This window comes from Syngnathoides biaculeatus, chromosome 5 (assembly GCF_019802595.1).
Source record: "Syngnathoides biaculeatus isolate LvHL_M chromosome 5, ASM1980259v1, whole genome shotgun sequence".
Lineage (NCBI taxonomy): Eukaryota > Metazoa > Chordata > Actinopteri > Syngnathiformes > Syngnathidae > Syngnathoides > Syngnathoides biaculeatus.
This window is the reverse complement of record NC_084644.1, coordinates 26,049,882-26,070,480: the sequence shown is the minus strand read 5'-3', so window position 1 is coordinate 26,070,480 and position 20,599 is coordinate 26,049,882. Positions and strand designations below refer to the sequence as shown.

Below are 20,599 nucleotides of genomic sequence, written 5' to 3'. Positions count from 1 at the left end.
TGTTGAAAGTTGTTTTGAACAGGGGGGCACCACAGCCAAAGACATATAGGCAAGCTCTGATGGGACTTCAAAAATACCTACACTGGTCCAATATTGTTGCTTCTGACTCATCAGATGTCAATTAAATTGATCAGGAGCAAAAAATTTAAATTCACATTTCCTTAAAATCACCGTAGTTCACTGGTTTGATTCGTCAATCTATTTTCTGGGCCGCTTATCCTTACAAAGATCGAGAGAGCCTTGGAACCCATCCCAGCTATCATCAGGTAGGAGGCAGGGTACACCCTGGAGCGGTCATCAGCCGATTGCACGGCACAAATAACCAGATAACGCTCACATTCCCATCCATGAGCAGTTCAGAGACTTCTTAAATGAATGATTTTGGAATGTGGGAGGAAGCTGGAGTATCCTGAGAAAGTGCAAGAAGAACTAAACACAGGAAAGCCCGAGCCTGGTTTCGAATCAAAACTGCAAGGCCGATGTCAGGCAACTGTGACTGTTGGCAAAGTCTTGTGTGTGCACAGAAAAGGCCCTGAGACTGCCGGATGCCCACATTTTATTAACCTGTTGCCATGGTAACAAAGGTGTCAAGTATGAAAATTTCAACCAAAAAAGCTCTGAATGCTGCCACACATCATGTGACGCCACATTAGTAAATCATCAGTCAACCAAATAATACAGTGTCACCTTAAAAATGAAACAAAGGAAGCATTTTAGTGGACAGAAGTTGTACGTGCCTGAAAAGCTACAAATAAACTTACAACAATATTTTCTCTGCCTTCCTATGTAACACCAAACTCGAAAAATAAGTTACTCATAAGTGTTTAATGCAATTATGTACAAATATTTAAACAGAAAGATAAACAGGCTTCTTATCTAATAACAATAACAAGACATTCACTATAATGGCTCCAGACATGTCACCATGGGAAGTGAACTCAAGCGGCATTGTGCCATTAATAAGACTGAGCAGTGTGAAGGCTGCAGCCACAGGAAAAATATGGACACACTGGATGACTAAATTCAACTTTATAAGATGTCGGACCACTCGCAAGAATTATGAGCCAATCAAAGCGCTCTCAATCACCTATAAAATAAAATATATAATCACCGAGGATTTTTCCCATATCCGGAAGTGGTCAAAAGTATAAAAATGGAGTGGAATTGTGCTACCTAGTGCAATAACTCCCAATCACCGTAGTGCCCCGGAAATTATCCAAATTCCCTCATTTGAACATTTTGTAATTATTAAGTAATGTATTCATTCATTTATCTGTGCCATGGACATAAAGTGACAGGGAAAACAATTAAATTATCTTCTACAGAACGTACTCTTGACCTGTAAACTGTTGCCCTTTACATCACGGCAAACAGGTTTTGTGTTCAACTTAATCCAAGATTTCAAACCAATTCCAATTGTGAGTAAATTGAGACAAAGTCATTATTTCAAATTACTGCATCTACTGTTTGTGACATTTTTGGAGATGTTGAGCCATGGGATTTTTTTTCTTCCTTTACTGTACAATACGTGTCTTGCTCAAAACCTGGAAATGACTGCGCTAATGGATGAGGAAGTCGGTAAATTAAACATTGAATACCCTACAAGACACCTTCCGATAACTAATGTCAGCAACTATAAGAAGATCTAAATTTTAGCGTCAAAGTGAAATAAATTAATAGTTTGAGTTTTTCCTATTACCGAACAAAATGGAAGGTGTTCTACAAAATGTGATCTGTGTCGCAGTGGATCAAATGAATGACTGTATAAATAGTGGGATATTGTGCGCGCTGTAGATGTAAAACCAAAGTGACGTTGGACAAAATAAGTTTACTGCCATCCAGTGTTCCCTTTTTACAGTGGATTCCGGCCCCTCCTCCTTCAAGCGCTGGCTCGTGGGCTCTCTTTCTTCCACTCTCCTTTGTGTTGCTCGCCACCGCTTCCCGTCGCTAAAAACCTCTGCAGCGCTTCCCTCTTGAACATCTCCATCTCATCCTCAAGCTCGCTGTCTTCCTCGCCGTCCCCTTCCACCAAGTCTTCCAGAATATCAGACACATCCTTGACAAACTTGCGGAAGTTGACTCGGTCGTGCATGAACATGCCGTCCTGGAAGAACTCTGCGGCAAGTTTACGGAGCTCTTCCCTCTTGGAGGAGTCGACGCCAGCCTCCTCGGCCTTGGTGAGGTAAGCTTGGAGGATGGACTCGAACTGAGGAAAGGAAACCGGGTGAAGCCCCTCGGCCTGGGCGCAGGCCTCCTGGGAGTGGCAGTGCTGAGGTTGCTTGGGCTTCCTGTGGAGGCGCTTCCTCTGCTGGGTCCAGTAGTCAGTTGCGTCCGCGGAGGACTGTTCTTGGGCGGGTGGTGTCTTCACCTTGGCCCACATGTTGACTTCGTGATGGTGGCCAGTGAATTTAGGCTTATGCAAGTTGAATTGATCTCCTTTCAATTCTCCACTGTCCTTTTTCCCTTTCAGTCCATCTCCATTCTTCCTCCAGTCTTTATCCCCTTTCCCACTATGACTCCACTGCTTCCTGTCATCCTTGTCTCGAGCTTGTTTTTTGGCATCCTCCACGGATTTCCTCACCCCTCCTCTTCCTTCTCCGTTGTTGCCACTCTTCCAGTTCTTCTCTGCTGGCTCCCATTTGTCTTTCCCATGCTCCTGAAACTCCCCTTTCCCTTTCTTCTTCCACATGTCCTTCACCTTGTGTGCCTCACCATCTTTTCTCAACTCCTTCTTCTCCTCATACTTTCCTCTCCGTTGCTTGTCATGCTTGTCCTTCTTCCACTCTTTCCTTTCTGTGTTCTGGGCCCACTCCTTTTTCCCATCTTGGTCCTTCCACATTTTCTCCTCGTCCCCTCTGCTATCCTTCTTCAACTTTTTCCTTTCTGTCTTCTCAGCCCACTCCTTTTTCCCATCTTGCTCCTTCCACATTTTCTCCTCGTCCCCTCTGCTGTCCTTCTTCCGGTCTTTTCCTTGCCTTTCCTTCACCTTGTCTGACTTTCCGTGGTGTCGTTTCCCACTTTCAGCGTCGTTTTGCGCTGTTCTACTTCCATCTTTGCGCTCCTTCCTCTCACCTTCCTTCCATTCAGACTTGTTGCCTTCATTCCACTCTTTCTTCTCTCCCGTGTCATGCTTATGCTTCTTCTCAAGTTTGGCGTCTTGTTTTACATCTGCTGAGTGACCACTTGAGGGCACTGCAGAGGAAGAAGAGTATCAGAAAAGAATAATTGCTGTCAAATCTTTCATCTTGTCATCTCTCCTTTCCCACCGTCCCTCCATACCAGTCAACTTGGTGACTGTAGATCTCAAAGTTTCTAGCTCAGTCTGAAGTGTCGGCAGTGTCTCCAGCTCCCTCCTCAGCCTCTCGTTCTCTTTCTGAAGGACAGGAAGAGATGCCACCTCGGACTTCAACCTACTATTTTCCTCCTGCCATTGCAACTGCTCCATTTTGCCCTCTGCTGCCTGATTCTCTGCCGCTTTCAGCTCTTCCTCCTGTGCCTGGATGAGACAAAAATCAGCATGTCACAAATGTGGTGATGGAATTGTCAGATGTCTGATATGTTATGAAGAAAGGTTTTTTTTTTACCCCACTTGATGTTGCTGATGCTAAATTTAACCAATGTACGAACTCAAATTCCAGTGAAGTTGGAAAGTTGCATAAAATGAAAATAAAAAAAGAACAAAATGACTTTCAAATAATTTCAGCATATATTCAATGGAATAGACTTGAATGACAAGATAATGTCAAAGTGATAACTTTTGTTTTTTTTCCCGCAAATATTCTCTCGTTTCAAATTTGATCCTTGTATCACGTTTCAAATGAGGTGCGACAAGCGGCAACAAAAGAAATGCACAAAAACATCAGTTTGGAAATTCCACAGGTGAACAAGTTAACTGGAAACAGGTGACGTGATTGAATATATAACCAGCAAGGGTGGGGCAAGATTCACCACTTTGTGAACAACTGGCTGAGCAAATAGTGTAGTTTCTGAACATACAACTATAGGGAATTTATGAATTTCATCATCTACAGTCAATAATATCATCACAAATTCTGAGAATTTGGAGAAACCTCTGCATCGCATCAAAATCCAGCACATCAATGTCTAAAAGGAAATTGTCACTTCGGAACACTTCGGAAAACCACTTTCACTTAACACAGTTAGTCACTACATCTACAAATGCAACTTAAAACCACTATGCAACATGAAAGCTACACAACTAGACCCGAAAATTCTCTTGGGTTTTCTGAGCCCAAGCTCATCTGAAATGGACTGATGCAAAGTGGAAAAGTGTGATGTGTTCTGACAAGTCCATATTTAAAATTGTTTTTGGAACTCATGGACATTGTGTGGTCCAGGCCAAAGGGGAAAAGGACCATCTGGATTGTTATCAGGCCAAAGTTCAAAAGCCAGCATCGGAGACGGAATACGGGTGTGTTAATGCCCGTGGCATGGGTAAATGCTGAAAGGTACATAGCGTGCAGGTTTTGGAGCAACATATACTCAACGAAACAACATATTTTTCCAGGGATGACCTTGGTTATTTCATGAAGACAATGCCAAGCCACATTCTGCATGCATTACAACAGCAGCGGTTCATAGTAAGAGTGTTCTACTGGACTGGCCTTACAGCAACAGAGACCCCAGACTGTTGAGCGACTGAAGTTGTATAATCAACAAGGCTCTGCACTAATTTTTGCACTAGTAGCACAAGAGCAACGGAATTTTTCGGCTGGTCACACCAGCACATGATTTGGTTGACCATGCTGTACCATAGTTCAATATTAAGTAAAGATTGTCCCGATCAATGATAAATTACTTGAATCAAGAAGTTTTTCCGCAACAAACAGTAGGAGACAAAATAGGGCAATTAGAAGTTACAGCAAAACAATAAAACAAAGGCCTTACTGATCATTTGTTTGTATTGAGGAGCCAGCAGCCAGCTCTTAAAGTGAGGGCTCCAAACTCTTTTCCACGAGGAAAACCACTTAATTTGAGCAGTACAATAACCTTATGATTGACATACATTTAAAAATAAATCACATAAATGTACTACCACCATATAAACGTATCATTTATGGTTACACAGACTAATTTGGATTTTTTTTCTAGCAAAACCAAATGTATATACTGTATGTAAAAGCATACTACCAAACGGAACATGAATTAAACATCAGTTTATTTTCCTAAACAATCGTTTTTAGATGGATAAAGCGATTAGATAGCTGTTACACTCCATTCTCAATGGTATTATTTTTGAGCTTTTGCTATATCTTGTTTTTTTTGTATTAGTTTAGTTAATATTTAAAGGGTTGATCATTAATCTGACCATGCATTAGAGTCATTATTTACCAATACAGACGTGTTGGCCCTTCTTATGTAGAGAAATGGCGGTTTTTAGCTGACAACACAAGTGAGATGGGACATCACAGTTACCGGTCCAATCTCACTATTGAAAATCGAAACCATGTAATTTTCAGGCTGAAACCTTTTTTTTTTTTTTTTTTTTTTTTAAACTGAGCTATTTTCAAGCAGCAGTCTGTGTGTCTACTCTGCAGCCACAGAGTTCTGTAGAGGGCAGCACATTTGTCAGCCAAATTTGTGTTTAAAGTTAGCAGGAACCTTTGCTTTCATCCACAAATCGTCAACAAAAGAGTGACATGGAAACATTTTGCTCAAGTGGGCAAGCCGAAAGATACATCAAATTAAACTATAGTAGCTCTGCAAAACTGTACAGAACTCATGGCATCATCAGAGTTCAAAGAGCAACAGTTTGGCTAATATCACACATTTAATGAGTGTAAATTAGGAAAAGCAAACAACAGCCCAAGTCAATTGTACGGCGCAGTTAAGACAGACAGTCACATAAAATGTGCACTTCAGTTGCAGCTTCCTCATGGACGTTAAAATGTTTCACAAGGTAACTACATAACTTATGGCTTTAAGCCTCGTTATTGACATAAGTAGCTGTTACCAGCTATTATTGGAGATAAACTGGAATTCTAAGCTTTTAGAGTCACTACATGAGTGACAAAAACTGCCACTTCCTCAGTAGTGGAGCAGTTGGGAACTTGTGAATTTACCGCTTTGACAGCTAAAAATGAAAATCATGCTAACATTAAGATGCCCTGCTGTAGGGCTTCATCTCTGGAAAGGACAGAATTACACTCGACAATCCCCACTTTGCTGCAGCAGCTCTTTTTTTTTTGTCACCCTCAGTCTCTTATCAAATAAAATACCGTAAGTCATCGCCATTGTTTCGTTTGGTCACCGGAAGTGCATTAAATCGGACACGGTTTATTTGGACTATGGAAGTATTGCTTTGGAAAACCGACCAGTCCATCTACAGTAAACATACCCTTGATATGTTGTGCAGGTAAATGTGGTTCACGTTTCTTGGCAATATAAGGTATTCACAAGAAATCAGAATGCAGTGACACACTACTAGTGGAAATGCTTTCCCCTTATGCCATTAAAGTGAGCTACTGCTTTCACGGTAACAGTTAAACTAAGAACTTGGGCTTTGGAAATGGAGAGTGATCAAGAGCTGCTGTTGACATAAGGATATGGTAACTAGTTCTTGAGAGTTACTAGTCTGCAACCTGATTACTGTCCAGGTGCCCTTGTGGAAACAGTCACACAGATGAGACACACCTGAAGTTGAGCTTGCAACACGGAAATTTGTTGGTTTCCTTTTTCTAGTTTGGCCTGAAGCTCTGAGTTCTCAGCATCTACTGGGGGTGGAAGAGCCTCTGGATGAAGCCACTCCTATGGCAAATAAAATCACACAGTCCTTCATGTATATATTTAATCAGTTCTAAGAATAGGAAAAGTGGGGTAGGGCATGTACTGTTTAATGAATAAAAATTGAATGAGAGCAAAAGACGACGGAATACAGACATGAACAAATTGGGAATAGACTGACCTGTTTTCCTGTTTCTTCTGAATCTCTCAACTCCCTTGTACTGTAGTTGCTCTCTGAAAGACATTGCATATGATTAACTTCAATATGGTAAACTTTCCATATGAATTATTGAATTCATATGGAAGGGTAACAATGTGAACAGAAAATAGTGAAGTATCTGTTTAGTGGCCATTGCAGTGTAATGTGGAGCTTATTTGACTCCCATTGTTAGATTCAATAAGTCATATTATGTATTTGGAAGATTTTTAATATAGCTCTTGTTGGATCTGCGTGGTCTGGAAACAAGCAAAGACCAACACACAACCTACCTTCATCCAGGTCCATGAAGGCCCCTGCAAGAATATCACATTTAATTTAGCATCATTTGTCATCATTTATTTAGCTCATTACCTCCCAAAGTGTTAAATCCCTACCTGAGAATAAGATGGTCCCAAGTCCGACTAGAATGACAGCACCCAGGATGCACTTGTTTAAAGAGAACATGTTGTCATGCTCTCTCTGCCTTGGCAGCTGGAATAGTTCTTCCTCTCCTTCCTCTTCCTCTTCTATCCTCCCAATTCGCTCCAAAGAGGCCAGGAGGCGCTTTCTCTCGGACTCTGTGTCCTCGGCCCGCCCTTCATTCAACCCTGGCTTCTCCGAAGTGTCTGGAGGGAAGTGAAATATTCTTTACATTTTCAGAGATCTTAATGTCCTTCCGGGCCTTGAAAAACACACACAAAAAAAATGAATATGGAGGCATAAAACATGATCACTCTGTGTCCAAAGACATACAAAGACACAGCATTAGGGGCCTTTTCCTGACCAACCAGGAACTTTGCGTTCCTGATACCAAAATGTTCCTGTGGCGTGACTTTGCTTGCTGCCGAGTCCGACTTCGGCCCAGCAACATCAACGCAGCGAGTACAGTTTGTGTAGACTGCTCCCTGTCCATGATGTGTCGCTAGCTGAGCAGGAAAACTTAAAGATCGGTATTTGGAAGTTTTGCTTTTCAATATACACTACAGCATTTTAATCCTATTATTTCTAGCCTTGCATAACACCATTTCCAGTAATGGATGAGAGGTTGAATTCTAAATGTGCATTTGGAAGTTAATTTGATAATAATATGGAATACGTAAAAACTGCTACTAATTTCCAGATTTATTTTACACAAATTAATTACATTTTGATGCCGGTCTTGATAAAGGTGCTGTCTCATTTTTGGCCACTACCAAGTTGTGACATGTATGCTAATTCTCCAACTTCGCTCTCGACTGGATGAGGGAAAAAAAAAAAAGAGCTCCCAACCGATACAAATCCACTTTCAGAACAATTTCTCCAAATTTGTCTGAATTTTTAATTTGCTGAAATAAAAACATGTCAAAGCTCGTCTACAGTTTGCTGAACAATATTTGGATAGGACAGTTAAATACTGGGAGATTACAGTCTGATCTGATGAGAGCAAAATTCAACCGTTTGGATACCAACATACATAACTCGTTTAGAGGCGAAGTGGCAGTGCATATCACCGTAAAAACAAAACACCATACCAATAGTTTGGAGGTGGGAACATGATGATGTGGGGCTGCTTGTCAGCAAATGGCACTGGTAAACTTCACATTATTCAAGGAAGGATGAATGGGGAAAAGTACTGAGAGATTCTTGAGAAAATTCTGCTGCCAACTAAGAGGATGAGGAAAATGAGGTGGACATTTCAGCAGAATAATGATTCAAAAGATACTGCCCAAGAAATACTAATTTGGTCTCAAAGGAAAAACAATAAATCTGCCAGCCAATCACCTCAATCAAATCCAATCGAAAATCGATGGAAAGGACAGAAACTCAAGGTCCATAAAAGAAGCCCACGGAACCTTCAAGATTTGAAGATTCCTTGTGCGGAGCATTAGGCCAAAATCACACCAGAGCTATGCATGCGACTAGTTTCTCCATACAAGAGGCTTCTTGAAGCAATCATTGAAAACATAGGCCTTTCTACAAAGTACAAATCAACATCACCTGGTGCGTTCAATACTTTTTCCTTGTGTCATTTCATATTACTTTCAAACCCAAACCCTAACCCTAACCTTCTTAACCTATTTGATCTACTTTCTTTATATGTAAGGATTACTTGGTAGTTTCCAACATCCGGTGAAATTTTCAAGTCCATAGCACCTTTGGAAGTATATCAAGTGAGAAAAACTTGTTAAAGCCCAAGTGTCATCCCTATAAAAGTTCTAAAATAAATATTGTAATGAAAAATACATATAACATTACATTACACTTCAATGTCGATACGAAAAAATAAATGTGAGCGGAGAGCATGTCATCCATGCGCAAAGTTGCAGAAGTGTCATTCAATGATATCCAAGTGGTCGCCATATTGGCTGCATCCTCCGTCCGTGACGTCACCCGGACATTCACCAATGAAAACACGGGGTGCACCTTAACTATGGGAGACAAACGCGCCGCTTCTAACACGGAAACTTTTTACGAAAAGGAGAACACCACACAACCGGGTGAAGTTACCGGGGCAATATTACACTATTGTTTCGAGCCCTCGGGGCAATATTACACTATGGTTTCGAGTCATATTCAGATGATATGCGATCACGCCCAAACCGCATCCCCGTCCGATCCACTTCCGCGGCGGAGATGAGGCATCGCGGCTCATCGCAGCCGGCCGGTGTGGCTCATTTTCGGCGCCGAGGTGGCTTATGACGGAGCCGAGCCGTGCTGCTTAAGGGGGTTGTTCGACGCCGCCGCAGTATGCGATGAACAACACAGTCGAGCCCGGGCGCTTTACTGCGAGCACGCGGCTGAGTGAGGCATTCTTGGTTGGGTTCTTCAGAGCCGCCGCCGTCTGCAAGCCTGAAGCGCAGCCTTCGCTGGCGAAGTGACGCAGCAGCACGACGCCGTCCGACGCGCTCATCAACATATTTTGTACGCGGATCTTTTGTTACGTTATGAGAGACCGATTAAGTGGTTCGCCCCAAACTCTTATTGTTTTTAGTAGCTGCATACATACCTACCTGTTATTTGGAACCCACGAAGCTCTCGTCCTCTGCACCCGTGCGATCCATTTTTCATGACGAACTGGGTCTCTTGCAAACTTATGGGTAAATCCATCCTCCAGAGTGTTCAAGCAATGTCCAGCAATGCAACGAGCCACCATTTTGGCTAACACGAAGGAACGACGAGCTACCTTCTCGGAGGTAAAACTAATGGAAACAAGCGAGTCCACATGGGGGCGCGTCTGTCCTTTACGTCACTTCCTGCTTCTTCTCAGAAACAAATCCCTTGAGAGGATTTTCATGGCGGGAGTTACAAAAAGCTGTATACGTCAAAATCATGTTTTGTGGTGAAAAAACGCACGGCCCCATATTGGCTGCTGTTTTTTCATTAATAACATCCTAAAAATCATCCATTTCATGACAGTAACCCTTTAAGTACTTATTTCAGCTGCTGCATACTGATAGAGAAAACGTTTGAATTGTATCAAACTCATATTTTACTTGACATAATAGACACCCACCTCTACCGTAGGCTCAGTAAATATTCAATGCCTCTGGTGTGGTTGGTCATACCTATGTGTTTGGAGAGCAGGTCTGACTCCTCCCCTTCCTGTTTTAGGTCTTCCTCCCATGTTCTGTCATGCCTCTCATCTTGCTGTGTGAGATCCACACCTCCCAGAGTTTCTGTGCTCAGCAGCGAGCCTGGGGCCTCATCAGAAGGGGTCATGTGGCTTAAGGATTCGGAGAAGGCATCTTGGTTAGGGCTGTCAAGCGCAGCCTCTGATTGGATGTCGGTGGAAGGAATGAGGGCATCTGTGACAGATGGGGGCACGGCCGGTGGACGATCTGTGCTGGAGTCTTCACTTGGGTCTGTTTTTTGCTCTTCTGCTACCTGAGTCAAATGAAAAGGGTCATCCAAATTCCTGAGTGTGAACATTTACAGCACTTTTCCAAATTAGCCTCAAACTAAAAAAAATTCACGTTTGTTTTCTAACCTCAAATTAAAGTTTTGTCTTTACACCTTTACAAAGTCAGGAGTTAGTCAAGGAAACTGAGTGACGTACTTCCTTTTGCTATAGTTTGACAGTTAAACCACATTGTGCTGCGCTTTACACACACAAATCTGCTAAACGAGAATTTAATTAGAGTAATAATAGTGGACAGCCCAATTTGAAAAGTTAGCTGAAATGTAACTGTATGGAATCCATCAACGCTAACAAATAAATAAAGCCCATTAGTTAGTTATGTTAAGCTACATAAATGATTCCTTTTTTATTATATTACAAAATCACTGGAACGTTTCACATATGTATACACATCGCATAGTGTTAAGTGCTTTGAATGACTCTGAGCTCATAAGCTCTATGAGCTAACAAGTTAGGGAAGTAAGGCGCTAAATAGCTTATTCCACCGCGACGATATCGTTTTAAACATCAGCGGTTTATTCCGAAATCTGTGTTAGTCCCCAATTAACACAGACATCAAAGTTAACTGTTCATGTTCATTAGCCGACGAGCTAATGAGCTAGCGATCTAAACAGCTCACTTCCATACGGCGCAATCATTTAAAAGAAATCCGGGCCTCTCTTAGGTTGTTGTGTGTGTTAGTCCCGAATTTACACAAACACGTGATAGGTAACTGTCTATAACCAGAGTGGAACGCCTTATTAAGCCAGTAGTTGATGACAACAAACGTTAACATATATTGGATTGACATTTGAAGGCCTCATCTTCAGCGGACAAACCACACAGTAGCTGTGTTTAAATGGAGACTTTCTTTGTCATTCCGATTGAAATCATTACAGCTGAAGACCTCTGGTCAACTGTTTACATGTGACATGATGTAATGCAATCGGTTGTATAGAGCAGTGATTCCCAAACAGTGTGCCGGGGTACATGAGTGTGCCGTGAGCGCTCTTCAGGTGTGCCGTGGGAAATTATCCAATTTCATGTAATTGCTAAAAAAATATTTTATTCCAAGAAATAATGTATCTTTATTCATCTATTTATGCCAGTGAGGCACAATGACAGACAGAACAAAAAAACCCTCTTCTATTAGATGGCAGGGAGTACATACAGTAATTAATTGATCCATTTTTGGTGACATTTACTTTTGTAGGTGTGCCATGGGATTTTTCGATTGTAAAATATGTGCCTCGGCTCTGTAAAGGTTGGAAATCACTGGTATAGAGTACCTGATGACCACTATATTTAATCACATCTTTTGTGTGACATGTGCACCTCGTCGTGATTATCACGTCATTTATGGAAGGCTGTCATCTATTAACCACAGTAGTTGGGATTGTTTTTAAACTGTATATTTAATTTTTAAAAAATTTATAAAAACAACAGATAAGGAGCTAAAAATAAGATCTGTCAAATGAGCTCCATCGGGAGCCACCATATTTAAGATGTGTGTAAATAATGTCACCATGCATTTATGTCAAGATGAAGCATGACAAAAATTTACTTCTGATCACTTTGGCCAAAGGAGTATTCTAGCCTTGTGAAACCAAATGAAATTCCATTCGGATTCTGCCTGTTTATGCTGATTGAGGTGTTCCTATGTATCATTTTTTCTGCAGCTCCAGTAGCCAGACTTGCAGAAAAACAATGCCCGAATAAAAAATATACATATTTTTTTCCAATTTTCTCAAGTATAATGCATCCTGAAATATAATGCGCACCCCCAAAGTTGACCTTAAAAAAAAAAAAAAAAAAAAAAAACAGGACAATCCTTCCACCAATGTACAATGCGCACCACCAATTTGCTGCTGCTCATATGCTCAAAATATTGGGAATTATTTGCATTTATATTTTGTAAGGTTTGTACTTGTATTGTTTTTCAAAAAACTGTCTGTGCAACAATCATTAATAATAATCATTGTGCACGCATCGATGTAGCCGTAATATAATCTTGGGACAGGCCACAGGAAACGCTTGTCCTGGTCGCTGTAATTGTCCGAACAGAATCCCTCTACCAACTAAAATAAATGCTCAATGATGGCATAACATCTTATTAATACTGTTGATAACACATATTACCGCCTTATTTAACACTGTTTGACTCAAACATTTTTTGCATTAAATATTTGTGGATAAAACGTTTGTGCATAGTGCAGTTTATCCTCTACATTACGCATCCTTGGCCAAGACTTCAAAAGCAACATCTGGCTCATCTCCAATCTGAAGAATATCCATCGTAGCTACCTTTGGTGACTTAGTCCAGTTCTGGTGCCTCATGAATTCATGAACAGTGATCCTATTTTGCTCCCACAGAATGTCATCCTCTGCAACATCCAATCCCAAGAGTTTTGGTTCCGCAGTGCATCCTCTCGCCCACCTGACGCCGTGAGCTCAAACTACGTGGAAACAAGGGTAATGGGCACATTTAAAAAAAAAAAAAGCAACCATTTCAATTGTGTGGGCTCTCCCGTTTTTTTTTATGTGCCCATGACGCTCGTATTAAGTAGTTTGAGCTCACATTGTTTTTATACCCACCTGAAGCCAATGAGGCAAGCTATGGCTGTTTCGGACTGGGGCGCGACTTCCAGGTTGGCGGCATCATCGGCACGATTAATGACACATATCTTTTAAAAGCAGCTGCACAACTAGCTGATGTAGTTGACACTTTTTCTCTTGGTTTAACTTATAACAAACTCACGGGCATGTTTGGTGGAGTAGCAACAAACATGCTACGCTAACGATCGTAAAATGCAAGCTCCACGAGGAGTTCATAGAGTTCAGGTTGGGGCCGCACATTACTGTAATAAATAAAAATGAGACATAAGACATCGAATATCATATCGAAATGAATATGTATACCTTTTTTTAACCACTCTATGTACCCGTATACAACTATACAATGTGTATTTTTTATTTTTCATCCATACCTAAAAATAACTATTAACTTTTTGAAAATATTTTGGGAAAAATTTGCACATTATTTTCAAGAAATTACAGTAAGTAATGACTTGAGTCATCCAACGCTTCTGATACAATGGGAACACTTGTCTCGGGAACAAGCACCGCAAAAAGAATCCCTCTTCCTCTAGACAGTCATTGCTACACGCTGACTCTTTAACAACAATTTCATACTGTACAGTAATATGGGTCCATATTGCCTCCAAATAAAGTGCTTCAATGTAACAGACAAGTGGCTATATTGGAAAACCCCTTCGCCCTCATTACTCCACTTTATTTATTTTTAACCACACACTGATTTACGTTTGGGGGCTAGAACGGATTAACTGCCTACCCATTCATCTCAATTGAAAAAAAATACCTTGTTTTACGAATGTTTACCTAGGGTTACAAACGGGATCACAGAATGATTTAATTTCATAACCTGAGCTTCTGCTGTGTTTGAAAAATTATACAATTGTTTTACCTGATGGTCCTTCACCGGGAGACATGAAGATTCTAAACTTTCTGTAGGCTGGTCACCAACTGGGTCTTCATTATTAGAAAAAACAAAACAAAACACAAAAGCATGTGAAACTCAAGTCCTCCACGGCTATAATTTAAATATGACGACAATGAAAATGTGTCTTTTCAGGAAGCGACAGAACATCATTATGTCAGTATGCAAAAAATGATTAAGAGGAAAAAAGAAAAACCTTGCTCACGATGCTTTGTCTGTTCCTCCAGAGGCCTCACAGTTTCAGCAGCAGTCTCCTGATATGAAATACACATAAAAAGTCTTATATACACACATATTGAACTGAATGTATCTAATCTGACAATACAGTCTTTTAATTGGAACTGATTTTCACAGAGGAGGGAGAGAAGACAAAATAGGACAAAAATTAGTGCATAATCAAACGACCTAATATAAAGCATAACTGGGTCAAGTCGTTTTTCCCTATTCACTAAAACCTACAATGTAAACTGTATGGAAGGTCCTCAAAGCACCTTTGTGCTGATATTATACAGTTTTTTAATCTGAATTCCGTTAGAAATGAAACATTTTTATTTTTCGATTATCGGCAAAAAATGATCGTACATTGATGGATTCGCTAGAAAAAGACGGAAACGAAGTGGAAAGAGCCGAGTAGGAATGTGACGTCATAGCTGGTTTCAACAATGGCGAGGTTTGGAATACATTGTATGAACGACGATGAATTTTCCGATATTTCGAGCGATGAACACTATTCTGAAGGGTCCCACGAAGACGATGAAGAATACGAGCTTTATAAAGGCTTTAAAAGTTATCAATTTGAGCCAGCACGCACGTTCGAATCCAGACGAAATAGGTGGCCATTGAAGAAAGTGCCGAGCACGCAGGGAGGAGGATATGCCTCGTCTTAGAAACAAAGACTGGTCAGCATTTGTGAACTTCTTGTTAGGTTTAGTTAGTCATAAACTGATAAATAGTAAAGGCTTCGATATCCCGAATGTATATACGAAGTTTTCGGTCTTGTTTTAAAATTATGCAAACGCTGTGTATTTAGTAAATAGGTACGTGACCACCCAGCCATTCATGGTACAACGTGATGGCTCTGCCTGTACTTGTATGAGAAACTATCTGCAGGACGATGTGTTTACCTGTAGTGACGTCTGAGGTAAGCCACACGTGTTTTTCAGACACGGGAAACTAGGTCAAACTTCGCAGACTTTAATACATAAACACTTGTTTTTTGGTAAAAACATCGAAAAGATTATGCATTTTATGGTAGAGTTGAACATATATTTTCGTCTAAATAAGATAATTTGCGTTAGAAATTAGACATTCCATACACTTTAATGGAGGTTGTGCACTGCAGTGACTTGACAGTACCTCAGGACTGACGATGGTCCAGCTGCTGTTAGCACTGTTGATGCCAGACATGGCCCTACCTCTTTGAGGCTGTGCTTGTCTCCTGCAAAACAAACACACAAACAAACAAACAAACAAACAAACACACACACACACACACACACACACAAGTGTTGGATACAAAGTGAAACCTGCAAGCTTGGGATAGGTGAGGTTAGAGCAAACTCAAGGCCCAGGTGCCATATATGGCCTATCACATCTGATGTGGCCTACGAGACCAAATCCAGTGTGTCAATTTCCACAACTCCTGCTAAAATTTGTACCAAAACTTTGAATTTCTCTATAAAAAAAAAAAATCTATGTAATGGAAAAGATCATTTGTTTCTCTAATTCCACTCAAAAAGCAACATTTTCATAGATTATAGATTCAGAGCCAACAGTTTAAACTATTTCAAGTAGTTCTTTGCTTATTTTTATATGACTTGGGGTTTCAGCTCATAAAACCCAAAAAATCAAGAGTTCAAAAAGTGCTAATGCTGTGAAGGAATCAGATGAAATTGTTATAAATGTTTTCAACTGAGTGTCCCATTCTAATCATCTACAAAACTCAAAGCACCTTCACAGGTTTCCCCAGCTATCATTAAATTGCTGCAGTTTGGTTCAACTGTCTCTGTTGGGTCTGATACGGGGAAGACTCCAGACTTGACAATTGGCCAGAAGAGCATCATTGATTCCCTCCATCGAATATGTAAGAAACAAAAGTTCATAGCTTGGGAGGCCGGCTGTTCACAGAGTGGAGTGTCCAAGCATTTCAATGGAAAGTGTAGTGGAAGGACAACATGTGGCAGGAGAAGATGCACTAGCAAGAGATGAACGTGGATTCAGCGTATTATCAAACAGACAAGATTCAAGAATCCAGCAGAGATGTAGAAAAAGTGTAATTGGCTGAGTGGAGTCACAGTTTAAAAAAAAAAAAACACTAAATTCGGACACATCCAGGAGATGGGTTACAACTGTCGGGTTTCTCAGGTCAAACTGCTTGCCACCGTGAGCCAACATGGGAAGCATCTCAAATGGGACAAAGAGAAGAAGGACTTGACTGGTCGTCAGTGGTCCAAGGTCCTCTTTCCCAACGAAAGTAAAGTCTGCCTTTCATTCGAGAATCAAGCAATATCCAGTGCAGGTGTTGACAAACTCTGCATCTAATGTTTTCTATTCAATGTCCTCGCTCCTGTCCAACATTAGCTTAAAAGTGCTGCATTTACATCTTCTATTAATACACACACAACATTTGAATACTTTCCTCAAGGTCTCTCTGTCAACAACAAAGAGCAAATGTAATGTGCTGTCACCAGTTTGCAGTACGTGTGCGTGCACAGGAAGTGTGTTTCCAAGGGGTCATTTAGTTTCGCCATTAGTAGTTTGTGTGTGTTGTGGGAGTTCAGTCACCCAGGCGAAATGTTTGGGCTGAGGGTTTGGTAGCTAAGGCTGGCCCAAGCTGTGAAGACAGTAGAATGGGCTAAATCAGCATTTCAACACTACTTGGGTCTTCATTGATGTCAACAAAACCAAGTTGTAACGATATCCAGCGGGAACATTCAAGGCCTGAACAATTTATTCTAGGATGTCATCTATTTAGTTTTCAAAACAATTTAGACAACAATACAGTATAAATTAAATTCAGTCTGCAAAATTGCATTTTTACTGTATCGGCGATGTTTATGTAACTAAGTATGGTTTACAATCTTAACTGTGGTGAAAGTGCAAGAATAAATGAAAGAGTTGACATTATAACCCTATCGTAATAGCATAACTCGCTAAGTAACTTTTGAATGTTTTAAGGAAACGGAAAAAAAAATAATAATTCAAGAAACTAAGAGTCCAGTTAGCGCAATTCAACCTTTGTGGATTAACACGAGCTGGATGACTGATAATCAACATACACAAAGATTAATTTTGTGAGCAGTAAAAAATAATTATTATTAACTATTCTGGTGGTCTTCATGTCAAGGTGTTTAATATAATAAATAGTCAAACCTACTGGGAGATAACTCTTGGAAAAAGCTGACCACTGAAATACCTCTTTGGGGACCTGACTCAGATAGACAAATGACATTTGAAAGCAACTGGTAGCCCAAAATGGTTTATAGCTGCCCGCCAGTCTCCAGGGGGTAGCTAAAATTGGGGATATTTGACAGAACGTTTTCCAATTAAAGGAATAATAGAAATGCTGAGATCATGTGAATGTGATAGACTAGCCATTGCTTAAAGCCCCCCCTTGTAGGAGACAAGACACCATTAGAAAAGTAAGAAGTTCCGATCAAGTAGTTGTAACTTATGATGAAAGAACACCAGATACCATTAAAAACTATATAGATATATTATACTGCACGAATTACCAATACCACAAAACAACAATAAAAGCGCTGAGACACGATTATAACAACAACTGTAGAAAAGGCTGTAAAATTAGATGTTGGGACACAATTAGAATTTGTGCCATTTTATAGATAAAGTGGTCCAAGCCCATCATGACCAAGAGGTGGGTTTAGGATAACGTGGGCAAGTCCCAAACTGAAGTTAAACGCATGTTTTACTTTGACCAACATTTTTCGTTGTTCTGGCAAATTGCTCTGTTTGTCCAAGGCCATGAATAAACATTCAGTGTTCAGCTCTAGCGCTTATCTGTTGGTTAACTGAGTACTGTACTTCTTAAAACTTTGTAAACTGCATCCAAATCCAACTCCGTTGATTGACCACCAACTACGAGGAGAAGAAGCTTGAGGTTAGAAGAGGGCAGACGAAGGCCTGGGCCCGCACCTGCCCCGGCTGTGCCACCCAACCAAGGCAGCGACAATTTGTGACACAATACTCTGTTTTGGACACGTAAAATAGAAACAATTTTTACAAGGATACACAAACATGCAAAATTTGGTCAATTTTCCATGATGCTAATGCCCTGGAAAGGTGACTAATATGTTGGAAGAATAAAAACGATCCAAGAGGGCCTCCGCACCACCGAATAACTGGACTTCAAGAAATAACATAAATCCAAAATAGCTCATAGTATGTAAGAATAAACTTGAATTAACTGAAATGCCCCACGATAGGACAAAGAATATAAATATCAAATGTACAGTGAATATAAAAAGTCTACGCACCCCGATTCAAATCCCAAATTTTGTGATATAAAAATAAGACCAAGATAAACTTGTTCCATTATTAAGAGATAACTTGTGCAACTCCATTTGAAAAAAAAAAAAGTCAAAGGGAAAGAAAAATCACAATCATAAGCCACATTCTGCCAGGCCTCACACTTTTCCTTCCCAAGCTCTGCAATGTAGGTCTCTTCTCCCAAGAGACTCTAGCCTGGGGTCCGAAGAGCATCGCGGAGCCTATAGTGGGACGGCTTACAAAGACAATCCGCTAAATATAGCTGCCAGGAGATTGACTGGAGACAGGAGAGAAGGACAGCGAGCAGCACAGAGGAAGACAGCTGGATTAGTCCAAAAAATTTTACCAGCTGTGAGCTTTCAACTGCTTTTGGTTTATGTTACATAGGAAGCCTTGAATTGGGATGGTACCATGGTTTAACAAGCATAGTTAAAAGCATCTTGTGTTCCAAAGACAACTGTGGGCTGTGAGTAAGAAAATACTACCAAAAAAGGCCAGGACAAAGACACTGCACCAGTTTGAGAACAACAACGTGTGCCTGACAGCTTCTCAAAACTATGTCCATTCAATTAATTTGTCTGTAAAACAATATTCTAACTGCAGAGAATAAGTTCTGAATAAGTTAACATTAAAGTGTCATCAAACATAAACTTTAAAAAAACACCTATTCAAAAGAGACTGCTCTGCCCTACTCACTGGAGCTAAGACTGTCATGTACATCAAACACGAACAAGTGCATTATTTTGCCAGGACAGTGAAACCCTGAACTGTTTTCATTGGTCTTTCCGTCAAAAAAACAAAAACAAAAAAACAGTTTTCAGTTAATTTTATGAATATCACAAGTTTCCTGCTGTGAAATCTCACGAGATTTGCCAAAGTCCCGCGTGGTGACACTTGAAGCTTGAGAAGCATTGCAGTGGGATATGAGTGAAATGAGCATCACCCACATACCAGAAGTAAACACTGGAGGCTACTTTTTGGACAAGAGCCGTCAACGTCGACGTTGAGACAAATAAAACTCACATTTACACTTTTCACGAATGAATCGAACACGCGTACAACTGAGTAAATGTGTTGAAGAAACAAAACGCAACCGTATGTGAAGCAAACAAATGGGACGTTACGAGCCGCGCCAGAAGTTAAGTTTGAGTTCATTGAATCAACAACCTGCTTCATACCTTCCTTCACTTTCAGTCGACTTTATCCAGGCAGCTTTACGCGCAGTTAGTTCCGAGGCGGTCGTCCTCCTTCCTCGCTTTGCTTTTCATCCGAGTTGAGAAGCAACGGTCAGGTCAGACGTGCAGTCAGAACCAACACGAGCCGCGTAGGCCCTCCGTCCAATCGCAGCCAAGATTTCATCAAATCCCGCCTCCCACGTCTGGCGAAGACCAATCGCCGCGCGTCCTCTACTCTACTTTGTTCGGGGAACTTTCCTGGTTGATTGACGTCTGACAGGTGACGTTGGCGAGACAGTAAATGCAGTTTGCTCTTGTGTTTAAAACGCTGACATTTCAGTATTTACCTGAGGTTTCTTGCTAAACCTGAACAAGTTACACACAGAATGGGCTTCACAATAGCCTGGAAAAAATTAGCTTCAAAATGAAGGCACACTTTCTGGTTGTTGGAAAACAATAATGCAAGCATAAAAATAAAATGCTTCTGTTGATGAAGTGATTTATTATGACAGTACAGTGTGGCCTTACACAGCCACAATCATGAGCGCCACATCAGCAACGTTGGAAACGTGTCCAGG

The 20,599-nt window shown here is 40.7% G+C and overlaps 1 protein-coding gene across 2 annotated transcripts; it reads right to left on the bottom strand.

Moving 5' to 3' along the window:
• Positions 1–539: 539 nt before the first annotated feature.
• Positions 540–20,180, bottom strand: pbxip1b (pre-B-cell leukemia homeobox interacting protein 1b). Of its 2 annotated transcripts, none has more exons than XM_061820782.1 (11): positions 20,025–20,180; positions 15,694–15,775; positions 14,534–14,591; positions 14,305–14,369; positions 10,489–10,807; positions 7,339–7,569; positions 7,234–7,257; positions 6,926–6,978; positions 6,655–6,768; positions 3,280–3,496; positions 540–3,192 (listed from the first exon to the last, which is right to left on the bottom strand). In XM_061820782.1, exons 2-11 carry the CDS (start codon positions 15,742–15,744, stop codon positions 1,880–1,882), a joined length of 2,445 nt encoding a protein of 814 aa, XP_061676766.1. In that variant the 5' UTR covers positions 15,745–15,775; positions 20,025–20,180; the 3' UTR covers positions 540–1,879. The 2 variants fall into 2 exon arrangements, with proteins under 2 accessions (XP_061676766.1, XP_061676767.1); XM_061820783.1 differs by lacking the exon at positions 20,025–20,180 and adding an exon at positions 19,543–19,673.
• Positions 20,181–20,599: the final 419 nt, after the last annotated feature.